Source organism: Candoia aspera, chromosome 2, assembly GCF_035149785.1.
Source record: "Candoia aspera isolate rCanAsp1 chromosome 2, rCanAsp1.hap2, whole genome shotgun sequence".
Classification (NCBI taxonomy): Eukaryota; Metazoa; Chordata; class Lepidosauria; order Squamata; family Boidae; genus Candoia; species Candoia aspera.
In genome coordinates, this window is record NC_086154.1 from 149,059,647 (window position 1) to 149,073,040 (window position 13,394).

The 13,394-nt window shown below is 43.3% G+C and overlaps 1 protein-coding gene across 2 annotated transcripts in view; it reads right to left on the minus strand.

Moving 5' to 3' along the window:
- Positions 1 to 275: 275 nt before the first annotated feature.
- The window catches only part of SRPK3 (SRSF protein kinase 3), a 29,280-nt gene continuing 16,161 nt past the window's right edge, over positions 276 to 13,394 (minus strand). For both annotated transcript variants that reach the window (XM_063294211.1, XM_063294212.1), the window contains 7 exons: positions 10,229 to 10,379; positions 8,050 to 8,322; positions 6,733 to 6,830; positions 4,462 to 4,569; positions 3,536 to 3,605; positions 2,949 to 3,041; positions 276 to 2,454 (listed from right to left, as the gene is read on the minus strand). In XM_063294211.1, the coding sequence (XP_063150281.1) occupies positions 2,270 to 2,454; positions 2,949 to 3,041; positions 3,536 to 3,605; positions 4,462 to 4,569; positions 6,733 to 6,830; positions 8,050 to 8,322; positions 10,229 to 10,379 (978 nt within the window). In that variant the 3' untranslated portion in view covers positions 276 to 2,269. The remainder of the gene's footprint in view (positions 2,455 to 2,948; positions 3,042 to 3,535; positions 3,606 to 4,461; positions 4,570 to 6,732; positions 6,831 to 8,049; positions 8,323 to 10,228; positions 10,380 to 13,394) is intronic.

A 13,394-nucleotide genomic window follows, 5' to 3' on the forward strand; every position in this document is an offset into this window, starting at 1 on the left:
TTTGCGCAGAAGTTGACACTACCAGTTTTGATGCGCTTTTAGGCTGGTCTTGTTCAGCTGTCCAATTTGTTTTAAAACCTATGCCGAGTTCTACAGCAGGAATATTACTTTTCTTTTTAATGAGAACAGCTGTATTGATTGTTAAGACAGTAACACCAAAACTGCAATCTTTTTTTTTTTTTCATCTTAAAATTCTTGTCCTTATAGGAAACTCTAACCGGGCTGCTTCTGCCCCCATCCCTGTTAGCTTGTCCGCAGAAAGGAAGATCCAAAAGTTATTGCAAATATTTTAATGAAAAAATTTGAATTCAATCCCTGTAACAGCACAGCATTCAAAACACCTCCACACATACTTTCCCCAACACGGGCACACATGGGCCACCTCTAAAGCAAGGCCATGGCTTCTCATTAGGGGGATAACAGTGCAAGAAAACAGTGTTGTCTCGCTCTCATTGGGTTTGGTTCTGGTGCAGCTCAGCTTTGGTATGAACAGTGTTTTCGCCCAGGTGTCTCCCGTTCACTGCTGCAGGTTGAGCCTGGGGTGTTCAGGAGAATCAGAACCATGTCTTCTAGCTCCAGATTTACACCACTGACTCCCGATTCAGACAGCTGGATTTAGTTTCCACAGAAATAGGTCTAATTCCAACCCGGTTCCAAGAGTCTCACTAGGAAACGGAAGGGCGTGGAACTTTGGCTTTACACCTGGCTCCAGGTCTTTTGTTTCTTTTGCATTCCTTTCCTAGGGCGTTTCGGAGCGGAGGGGGGAGAAAGGCTTATATATAAACAGCTCTCACTTTTCCTTCCCTATTCAGTGCAACACTGACAATAGGTAGGCTCCACTGTAAAGGCACAAAGTAGCTTGAATATTTTGCTCATCCGGGTCAAGCTTTTGGGAGCAGCCATTCTTTCTTTGAAAAAAGAAATGCTAATCACAAGTAGCAAGTGTTGAAAATCAGGAGTTGTAATAGCAGCCCAAGGTGGCAACGATCTGAACAACCCCAAACATCCACCATGAAAATACATTAACCGCACACATTCAGCTAGCTTGCTTTCCCCCCCCGTTCTGCAAACACCAACGATATTAGGATTATTCGCTATTCTTCATTATCTCAAAAGTTGGATAAAAAAATGGGCTAAAGGAAATGAGACAGTGTAGAAGTAAAAACAATACTGGATGTCACAAGGCATATTAAAAAAAATCAGGCTGCTAAAAAAAATTCTTACTACACACCTTTGCAAAAATGTTTTCCCAACTGCAAAGAGGGCTAGAACTTTTTTTTTATTTGAGAGATCCTCAAAATACCAAATCGTGAGTAGTTACTCAGCCCGATTAGTGAAAAGCATGCATATTAGGGGCTGTAGCCTAGTAATATGGAGAAGGAACCATAAATGCTCATGGGAGGAGGGATACTATTACATCTCTCTTTTTATTCAGCCGCTGATCACAATTCTGGAGAATCTTCCCAGCAAATGCCTGAAAACATCTAGGTATTGAGAACCCACTGGAATAGGAATCCTCCTCCTCCCACCTTGCTAGTGACATAGTTCTTCTTTTTCCATAGTTCTTTTTCTCACCACTCTAAATACTTCCACTGTTGAATTTCTGCATCAACATCATGTAACTCTACAAACCTTCATTCACTTGTGTAACAGTTGTTGCTCAAAAAAGGCCACATTTCCTGGAGGCATAGAAGTTTGGGCAGGGAAAGGGATGTATTTTCTTCAGAAAAAAACTTTTGAATAAGAAGTCAGTTTCCAGTTTCTTGCTCTAACACTCAGGCGCATCCAACTCACCATCCACCTATTGCTACCTTGCACATACCCATTCGTCTCAAACTACTTTTCTGCCACACTTGTTTGGTTTAAGGGTGGGAACCCTTACACATATACCTTAAAAGGGAGAAAAAAATCTGCAAGGAATCTCAGAATTAGTTAAAAACAGTCAAACAGCATCAATCAATGGCATCTAGAAAAGATGGCCATTGTCAACCAAGAAGGCATATGCTAACAAAAAAGCGGGCAAGGGTTCCTGGTCACCTTCCATTTGTGCTTCAGAAGTAGCCATAAAATGATGTGTGGGATTCCAGTCCAGCCATACAAATTCTGGTTTGACCAGCCAGAGTCTCCAACCTTGGAACTAAGAGAAGTAAAATTTTTTCCTCCCCACATCATCCCTCCAGCAAAGGGGGCTACACCATGAGCCAGGAAACTCCATGTGGGCCAGAGTTCCCATACTTCATCAACCAGTTTGTCTGAGCAAGACTTGTCCCTAAGAGTTTAGCCATGGGTGCTCGAGGCACTGGGCAGCTGTAGCACGCTCTTCTGGGATGTATTCCATCATGGGCAACAGGAAGTCTGTGAACTGGGCTGCTTGTTCGAGAGGCCACTCATACTTCTCCACCAGCACCTCGTACAGTCCCCAGTGCTTCAGGTTCTTTATGTGACGTAGTTCTCCTGGCAAGACAGGCAAACAAATGGAAAAGTTGGAAAGGCCTCAGCTGATACTATGACATTGTGAGGTGATCAGCAGATTTAACATGTTTGTATTCACCATTTGTACAAGGCCACGGGTACATCCAAGTACATTGTATCATATGTTAATCGGAATGGAGAATGTGGTCAGCAGATCGTATCTTAAAGGCACTGACATGTGGTGGTGACATAAAGGGTTAGAAGCTGCTTCTGCATGAAAGCAACTTCATTCTGGATCCCACCACAGTAAACATTGCAACCCTCATGCAGTTTACTGCAAGGGGGTAGACTACTGTTTGTACTGGTTCACCAGAAAGCCTAAATTTCTCCAACCTCATCTCACCCTATAGCTGGTTCCGTTCAGCAGAACTTCACCTTTCTCGACCCTCTTCCTATAAACCAGCTTTGAACACACATGCACTGGAGTGAAGTTCCCTCTGAAAGATCACTCTCCAGTGTTACATTTGCCAACTTACCTCGTCGGTTGAAGTACTCACGCGAGTAGCGCCCCGAAAGAGCAAAGTGGGGGGGAATATCACCAAGTAATTCAACAATGTGGGCAATATGATCTGAAAGAAAGCAAGCATCAGTGCCATGAGGCCACGTAGGGTGGGGCTGCTCATTATGCTACAGTCTATGAACACGGGGGACTTCTGGATTTATAAGCCTGAGAGACTGCCTTCTATTTCTGCATCTCTGAACAACTGGCCGGGATGCAAACTGGAAACAAAGAATGAATGTCAGATAAAGAACCAATATTGGATTCCTCCTTGGTAGCAATATAAAAGATGGTAAAGGATAATTAATGTGGAGTGATCTTGGACTAACATGTCCCTAGAAATCTTTACCTGCCCGGTTCAGATCTAAATGGGTTCTCCATTTCCCTTTCCACACTGAAATCATGTTTCTTCAGCATTTCCTTTCATGGCCAGATTTTCAAAAAAGGTCAGTCCAGTTCCCTGTCCCGGCATAACCCTCCAGTGTTCCAGCATGCTACATGCAAATCTGCGGCATCACCCCACACCCGCCACCCTCCTTGGTTCAACCTGCCAGTGCTTCCTACCTTCATCCCTTGTATAATCTTCTCCAGAGTGAGGTTCAAAGAGATAGTCCCCAGTTGCCAACTCAAAAGCCTGTCAAATGAAAGGGAGGAAATTTATGCTTGTCTATGAGGATAATAACACCAGTGGAGCTAAAAGGTATCTCTACTTCCCCAGAGCCCATGATTTTTCAGATGAATCATCTTTAGGATTCCAATGCTCAACCAATTCTTAACACTTTGTTGAGAGCTATGAGTAATAAAGGCAGGATAAAAATTAAATAAATAAATTACATGGTTAGCTTAAGGCTGGGCTCAGTAACATGCTACCCATCACCACCAGAGGGTGGTATGTTACCCTCTCAAACTACTGACAACATCATCCAAGGTGATTTATCTGGGTTGTGACTCCTAAACCCACAGTTCACACGCATGACTTAATCATATTTTAAAAGCATCACAAGAAGCCTTTTGAAGTTGTTTACTGTGTGTTTAAGAATATCTATCTGTCCATGAAGTATACGAAAAATCTATCTGCTGGTTGTGGGTGATTTGATAAGACTTCTAAAACGATTTTTTAAGGATTTGATAAGGGCTTTTGTTCTGTTTTACTGCTTTAAATGCAAAGTAATTAGCTTATAAATACAAACAAGCAACTACTTAACATTTTACATATTCAATTTAAAACAAGCTTGCTTATTATCACAACCACCACAAGGAGGTGAAGAAACTGTGAGCCAGCTGGTTTATAAAGTAATAAATTAGGTGACAAAATTACTTGTTGCAAGGAAATTCACAGCAGAACTTGAAAACTATTCCAGCCCATGGTTAGCTGCAAATTACACTGATAGGTGTGTTGGAATTTAAAATCTATTCTGCATAAAAGCAATTGCCAGCAGAATTTGGCATAAAAGTTACCCAGAAGTTGGGGAAGAAACCCTTGAACTTACCATACATGCTGTACTCCAGATATCGGCCGGAGTGCTGTAGACGGCACCAATCAGGACCTCCAAAGCCCGATACTGGCGAGTCTGAATGTCTTCTGTGAAATGTTTATGCTAAAGAAATGAAGCACAGAATGAAGAGCCATCTGCCCCCTCTTGTGTGTGCAGGGCATACATCCTCCACTCGCCACCAGTCAACTCTTCGGACAAACAGCCTTTCAAACAGTAGCCCAAATACTCTTCCTGCCATGTCTAATTCCCCCAACAAGACCTTTAGCCCACCCACCCCAATTTACTTCCCCAAAGTGCTCTCCCAGCAACAGAGCCTGCTTTGCTCCTGATAACAAATGGATTTTACCAAACTTTCACATAATTCTTGCACTCTGGACTATCAATGCATTTAATATGTTAAACATCTGCCACCTTCCCACTGAAGTTTGAGGGACTAACGAAAATAGAAATGAAGCATTTGGAATATTGTCAGTGAAAAAAGAATGCTTTGAACGACAGCGATTCGTCATTCTGAAATTTCCTCCACAGCACAATGAAAATAAAACCCCATTTAGTCTCAAAATAGAAGACAGCCCTTTATGTGGAAAACACAGGAGTCCAGTCCAGTTCCCAATTTTTCTGACTTGAATGCTAAGGCAGAAAATCTCTCTTCTCATTAAGCTTTTATTTCATCTGCAGGCACTGCCCTGCAAATAATTTTCTGTCTTTTTTAGTAAAGTAGACAAGGGCTGTGTGGGATGCGGTGGCGCTGCGGGTTAAACCGCTGAGCTGCCGATCGGAAGGTCGGCGGTTCGAAACCGCGCGGCGGGGTGAGCTCCCGTTGCTAGTCCCAGCTCCTGCTCACCTAGCAGTTCGAAAACATGCAAATATGAGTAGATCAATAGGTACCGCTTCGGCGGGAAGGTAATGGCGTTCCGTGTCGTCATGCTGGCCACATGACCTGGAAGTGTCTATGGACAACGCCGGCTCTAAGGCTTAGAAACGGAGATGAGCACCGCCCCCTAGAGTCAGACACGACTGGACTTTACGTCAAGGGAAACCTTTACCTTTACCTTAGACAAGGGCTGTGTTGACACAACAGTTACTCATGGTTAACTGAACCACAATTTACTCAACCCAATTCTCTAGCCTTTCAAGAGACAGCAAACCATAAGCCTATCACATGGGCTGAGTTCCCATAATCAACTGATCATAGATTAGGCTAAAATGTGGTTGGCTACATTGTGGTTTGTGTGTCCTGGCAATATAACCAGAAATTGGAAGTAACAAAAACAAAACAAAACAACACCCTGCAAGGCATTTGTTATAGAAAATTAGGAATTAAGCTACAGGCATCATTGCACTGCACCTTACATTATCTTGGCAAAAGCAGAATTGGTGAAAAACAAGCCATACATACCTCTGCTCTTCGAATGTGCACCAGAAAATCCTTGGTTCAAATCTGGATCATAAAGTCAGTTTTCTTATGCCAGTCTTCCCCAACCAGGGCACCTCCAGTTATATGGACTTCAATTCCTAGAATTTCTCAGAAACGTGGTCACTGCTGAAAATTCTGGGACTTGAAGTCTGTGTGTCCAAAGAAGTGCCCAGACATACGTTCACATGAATACTGAACTACAAATTAGCCAACCACATTTAAGCCTACCACGTTACGCAAACCAGCCAGTGGGGTTACTTCATGATTTAGCATATTGTACAAACGTAGCAAATTAGGTAAAGAGATTAACTGCAACCTTCATTAAGTGCAAGCTGGTTGCCAAGCACCCAGATCACATGACCACGGGGGTGTTGGGACAGTTGGAACTCTGAGAACTGGTCGTAACCACCACTCGTTCAATGCTGTCATAACTTCAAATGGTTGTTGAACAAGTGGTTGTTAACCGAGGATTATCTGTACTTCCATATACATCACCCTGACCTTACTGGAATAAGGGTGGAATACACAGTTAATAAATAAGAGCATGTATTTCTGAGCTCTGCAAATATGTAACTTTCCTCTGCGTTATTTCTGTTGCATAATTTCTCAAATTTAGGAAAGGGAGAGATTCATTTCTATGCCTCCAAATATCTCCCTGCCATATAACACCATTTCACCCCTTCAGTGTGAAAGTTTTCCCTATTCTTCCTGTAAGAGTTTTCATTACTTTCCGTTCTGTAAGTTCCTAAACAAGCCAGAAACCCGCTGCAATACAACCTTAATTTTTCATTCCCCACAGGCAGCCACCATTATTGGGGAGGGGGAAGACATCTGCTCAAATTACTCACCACCCAGCAGGCATTGCCCAGATCTGCAATCTTCACTCTGATCTTGTCTGCATTTTGGGGTTCCAATGGGTTCACCAAGAATTCAGAGGTGCCAAAAGCTGCCCAGTTGGGGTAGAAAAGAACAAAGGGGTAACAAACAAGAACCATCGTGAGGAAAAGCAGTCAAAACACACATACCTCCTCTCTAGAATGGAAACGCTTGCTCTAGCATCATTTGGGGAAGGTTCAAGTAAAAAAAAAAATCAAAATAGGAGCTCCTCCCTCCAGCATAAAAACATCTGTACTAAATTGAGTAGCCTATACCATTCTTAAATATCGTTTCTTTATGCTGGCTGGGGAATTCTGGGAGTTGAAGTCCACACATCTTATAGTTGCCAAGCTGAAGAACAATGGATTCATCTCTATGGAATAGCCACAGGGTTGAGAAACGACCACAGCTTCTTTAAGTCAGGCATCTCTTCCTTCAGCATCTGGCACTGACTGTGTGTAGCTTCCAGACAGGCCTGAACCTGAGCCCCACCGAACCACTCAAGACAGGAATGTTGAGGCAGCTCATTGTGCCGTAAGAAACGAAAGCGTTCAGAAACAGAAAGTCTCTGTATCCACAGAGCTTGCCTTATTGGCAAACTTACTGTTTGGGCCAGCCTTCCTTCCACTAAGACACCACTGGAGATTAGTAATTTTGCTAAATCTTTGCTTCTGATATAGTCTGAATGGATCTTTTAATCATTGCCAAAGTCAGAATGAGTCTGCTTGGTGTAGTGGTTAAGGCATCAGGCTAGAAACTGGGAGACTGTGAGTTCTAGTCCTGCGTTAGGCACAAAGCCACCTCAGGCCGGTCTCTCTCTCTCAGCCCCAGGGAGGAGGCAAGGGCAAACCACTTCTGAAAAACTTTGCCAAGAACACTGCAGGGACCAGTTCAGGCAGTCTCCCAGAATCGGACATAACTGAACCCACTTTTTTTTTTTTTAAAAAAGGTCAGAATGTATCAGAAAATGGCATCTTAAGAAGTGACTCAGGCAGAAACACTGTCGATTAAAGCTTTCAGCCCATCAGGCTTGATTTACGCATCATGCTAAGCCAGTGTTGTTCAACCATAATTTGTTGAATAAGCCACCATGATATGGGAATCTGGCCTAATTCAGGGGTAATGGGCTACCACGACTTTAAAAAAGTCTAGCTGAGAAGGGAGGAGGTGCCATAGCTGAAGGGTTGGGGCATGTAATTGCCTAGGTGGGAAGCTGGGATGTTCAGCAATGCTTGGTTTCTATTTCTCTTTGCCTCCCCCACCCCTGCGAAGTTGGAGTAAGTACTCACTGCTGGGTGAGAGAAGCCCTCCACGCTCCCGCTGGTTAGAAATGCCTGACAAAGCTGACCCAGAGAAGAGCGATCCTGAGAAGCCAGAGGTGGCAGAGTCAGGGCTGAAGTGATGGCTGGCGGTTCCTGGTGGGGAATGCCCATTGCAGCTGTCGTAGGCATTGTGTGTGTAGAAGCCAGAGGATGATGTCAGGCTTTGGGGGCTGCAGGCCAGAGATCCCCCTAAGGGCTCTCCCCCTCCAGAGGCTGAGATGGGGCAACTGCAATGCCCTTCTGCAGAAGATGATGGAAGATCAAGATTTCCCAGTAACAGGAAGGAAAAGATCATTAGCCAAGAGGAAAAGACAGAGCCACGCTTTGGAGTAACATAAATGCACATCAAAGAGGGGTGCCTGACAAAACCCCCTAACCCCCATGTCTTACTCAAAGACTCAAAAGCAAGTATCCAAAATCAGAATCTTATTTTTATTTCCTTTTTCATAAATCTTAAACCTGGGTCATCCAACACAAGGAGATTCAGGACAGAGAAATAAAACCACTTCTCGGTAGAGTACTTCATTAAACTATGGAATTCAGTTCTGCAACATATGGTAATGGCCACCCACCAGGCCATCGTTAAAAGGAAATTAGACAAACTAATTCTGGGCGACAGACTCCTAATGGCCGTAGTCACAAGGCTGTGTACGCCCTGCCCCAGAGGCAGGATGCGTCTGAAGGCTAACTGCTGGGGAACAGAAGTAAGACAGCACTAGGGTGCATGGGCTTCTCTTGGGAACCTGGTTGGCTACTCTTGATCCGATCAAGACAGCTCTTTTTATTTATCATTATCCAGGTATGGAATTACCAACTGGGCCTGGATACTATGATAAAAACAGATCAAGTTTCTTGTCCCCATGTTACTTGCATGCAGCACCAACAATCACTTTTTCTCTGAGTTTTAAAAATTAAACGTTATTTCAAATCTAATGAGTTGGTGCTGGCAAACAATATGCTCTAGAACTAAAAAGGGTGATTTGAAATTCTAGTATGTAATGATGACAAATTTTTGGATTACTTCTGCATCCTGTTAGATCTAGAAAACTCTGGATATTATAATGTATTTTTTCCTCTTGAACATCCTCGCTTTGCATGCAACTTGATCATCAATGTATTGCTTCAACTGTATGGATTGGGAGTTTTTTTGTATTTTTATTATGAAAGTTTTATTGTTTTTATTACTTGGTTGTCTGAATCACATAGAGCAGTGTTTCTTAAACTTCTTTCTCTCAGGACCCCTTCCCACTTTTAAAAATTATGGAGGACCCCAAAAGAGCTTTTGTTTGTATGGGTATTTATATTTACTGTATTAAAAATTAAAATTGACGCATTCACTGCTGCTGCTGCTTCCCATGACTGTTTGATGGGATTTTAATATTGCATTATTTTTCAACATAGGCTAGCGAATAATTTTGATTTTAAGGACCCCCGAGAGGACCACACTTTAAGAGACACTGACCTAGAGTTTCTGCAGTTTTGCTGGTAAATAAATCAAGAACTGAATACATATAATAGTTGAATAAGAACTTTTGTAATTACCATTTATTCTTCCCTCTGGGGGAAAAAAAAACTACCATTATGTGGCAGGATGCCTGTATTTACAACTTGGGCTTATATGTACTGTGGTTTCAGTCCAGACTCTAAGTGACTACTAAGCAAAGCTGACAGTAAACTGTGGAATATACATGGACAAACACACAAGAGCAGAGCAGGCTGCCTAGCAGAGTGTTTTCTTGGCATATAATAAGGGATCAAGACAGGCTAGTGTATAAGCCAAGTTTGCAAACATGCATCAGTGCAAAATCAAGACTTACTGTAATGCAGAGCAAGTGACAAGCACTACATTGTGCACTATTCATACAGTGACCATATATCCTTTATTATAAAGGACAGCCCTTCATTTCAGAAAGCTGTCCTTTAGATTTATTTTTCAATAAATATATTGAAAAGGAAAGGAATATATATCATATATATATTCCTTATGAACCTGTTTCAGATTTGCCCCCTTTTCAGGCTTGTCCTTTATTTTTTCCAAGAAAACACGGCCACAACTAGCCACCACGCGTTTCTGTCAAGCTTGCAGGGATGATGCCAAGGCCAATGAGCTGCACCACAGCAGGCCAGTCTGCCCCGCCACCCTTACCTGTGGTCACTGCGGACTTGCTGGTCCCTGCATTCGTAGCTGCCAGATCCTCCAGCTGCTGAAGGTCCCGAAGCCGTTCAGCCAGGAGCTGGCTCTGCCGTTTCTGCTTCCTCTTCAGCTTCTTCCGCTTGTTCTTTGAAAGCTTCCCATTCTGGGAGATGAGAGGGCCCCATGTCACAGCCCCATCACTCATAACTCCAGGGCTGCATAAGAATGGAGCAGACGGGGAAACAGGCAAACAAGATGGATGCCTGCCCATTATGTCCGGGGCAGGCAGGGAAAGACACAGCCCAGGGAATCATGTGGGCCCTAATATGCTGGCCTGGGGCAAAGTAAGTTGTACCCCCAAACACACCACATGCAAGAGAAGAGCCAAAGGTACGCAGAAACAAGAAGTCATGGCAGTTCTGCAAAAAGCAGGTAAACCTCTCACAAGCGAATGGCTGGAAAGTAAAGCCAAGTTCAACATGAATCAGTCAAACTCTGCCTGGGCCGTTCCACTTTACACTGCTGGAAGGGGTGTTACTTGCATAATTGAAGAATTATTCCTAAGCCCCCAAAATGCATCAAGGAAGAAATCTAAGCTAAGTCCTACTTTCTGATGTGTAGGTTTTCTATATGCTGGAATTTATTTATTTAATCTCCAGGGGGACATTTTGGCTGTATGATTACCACCACCTGCAATCTGAAATGGGACAGCCTGAAAAAGATGGACGTACTACCTCATAGTGCCCTCAGCCTAAATTGCAGACATCCTGCCGGGAGAGAGGGGCTTGCGGGAAGCTTGAGGCAAAGAGAGTGCAGAGTGAGAATTGGGGAGGCAAGCGGGCACTGGGCCTCTCGAAACTAACTGAGTCCAAGGCTGGCTCAACTGCAGAAACAAGGCATAATACATTTAACAATGGCAACAAAGCAATGCATATTCTAGCAATGACCTCTAGTGTCCCTTCTGATTCTACAGAGGGTCTGGGGGCAACTATACACAGCAAAGAGCTGCTGCTCCACAATGTCAAAGGCCTTGGGCCATCCCTTGCCAGGCCAAAGGAAAAATGGGTCACAGTAAAAAACAAAAACCCGACAGACAGAAATAAGGCTATACTTGGCACAGAGGTGTGAACTTTTGGGAGCACAAGGCACGAAGAGCACACAAATGGGAATGAGAAAAATAAAACAGAATAGGTGACCAAGAGGGCAATCTTGGATTTACATAGGCAAAAGGGGATACTGGCATTACACAGGCAGTTTTTGAAGGTGGAAGGGGAACATAAGCTATGGCACAAGGACACAATGGATGACCCCCTGGGTTTCTGGCAAAGTGCAACAGAACCACTTCACTGCCCACCTCTAATACAAAGGACCAGCAGGGACAGCAAGGGGGCGTTCATAGCAGGAGCTATATTTGGGTCCCTAAAGGGAAAGCTGCCGTGTCACTCCAGGACCATGTATAACCAGAGCTCTTCCAAGAACAGCAATCAAATCCATATAATTTTTAATGGGATAGGAGGAGGAAACATATTAAACAGGGGGAACACTTAAGTTGGATCAAATTCAGTTTTCTGTCCTGGTCCCCCCTCAACACCCAGTTTGGGTAAGTGTGGCCCTTGGCCTGAATGAAGATGCATGTCGCTTGATCTACACCCAAGTCCAAAACCTGGACAGCACATGTGCATTGTTTCACTCTAATCTGTGCATGTGGAAGACAGGCTAGCAATTACTGGCATTTTGCTAAGCAAAAAGGTATCCAGGTATACAGAAGAAGGTGAGACACACCTGCACTTCCCTTGCCATAAATCTAGTAGAACATGCAGTAATAGAATGTGCAGGGGTGTATTTTTATCAGATTCCAGCACAACTTCCAATTTGGCAGGAATGAGATGCACAAGCTGGTTTGGCTTCTAAGGAGCACCAGACCCTCCCAGCCAAGTTTGTTTCCAACAATGCTGATCTTCTAAATCTGGAAGAGGTGAAACAAACAAATAACTTACACCTTCTTTTAAATCAGTCTTGGTTTGGTCTTAGGTACCCATCCCTACTCTTTAAATGAGTGGCCCTGGCACCAAGGTGCCTGTCATTATTTGAAGCCCTAGAACAGTAGCTATAGCCTTCAAGGCCTAGCCTAGATCAAGCAACTTCAACCCTCCACCCAGCACCCACTTATCTTCCGCAGGGCACATTTTTATTTATTTATTTATATTTTGAATTTTGTCTCCACCCATCTCATTCAAAACATAGGTGACTGTGGGGGTTGCATGGTCTAGGAAAGGCCAGGCATTAGCTTAAAGGCCCAGGTATACATGGACCAGATCAAGGGAAGATTAAAGATCAAGATAAAATACAGTATAGCACCGGCTCTATAAAAGAAAAAGAAACTAGAGTAGGAAAGAACACAAAATATACAACAAAGACTCTACAATGTAGAATTGAAAACTGTAAGATACAGGATCATCTACTACAGAGCCCCAGATAAATAAAAGAAATACTGATAAAATAATAGATTAAAGTAGGGTAGGAAGTAGGAATTAGACAGCAAAATAGAAACAGAGATAAAATTGCTTTATTTTGTAATTTTTCCTAACACCCCCCCACCTTACATGGAAGCCATTTCTCTCTCTTTATCTGTTACCATCTCACAAAAAGAACCTACAACAATCAACACTCTGTTTGATTTTCAAGACCTACAACCAAAAGCTTCCTCCTTCCTTGTTTAGGACCTGTCCTCACAGCCGCTGGATCTGCACTCACCATGTTTGCTTTTTACAGTAAGGAAAAAAAAGTAAAATGAATGAAACAACAACACACCAAAGCAATTCCCCAGAGCCACTGGAAAGCAACAGATAATGACCAGGAACCTTCACTTCAGAAAGGGAGGAAAAATCCCAGGAGCCTAGATAAGGATGTTTCTCACAATGGGGAACCACCTGCCCCCCAGCTACAGAGGCAATGCAACGCATTTATCTTTGCTGTTTCCTCTGGAGCAACTGTTGAGCTGATGAATATCTTGCTGAACATGGAAGGGCACTGCAGACTTTTGAATAGCACAGCCCTTATAGGTGAAAAGACTCTTAGATTACTGAGACAGAAAAAAGCTTGGGCCAGGAGTGGGAGTGAATTTCTGGGTCTGAGCTCAGCTCTGGTATTGAAAACAAATTCCTTGGCTATCTAATCA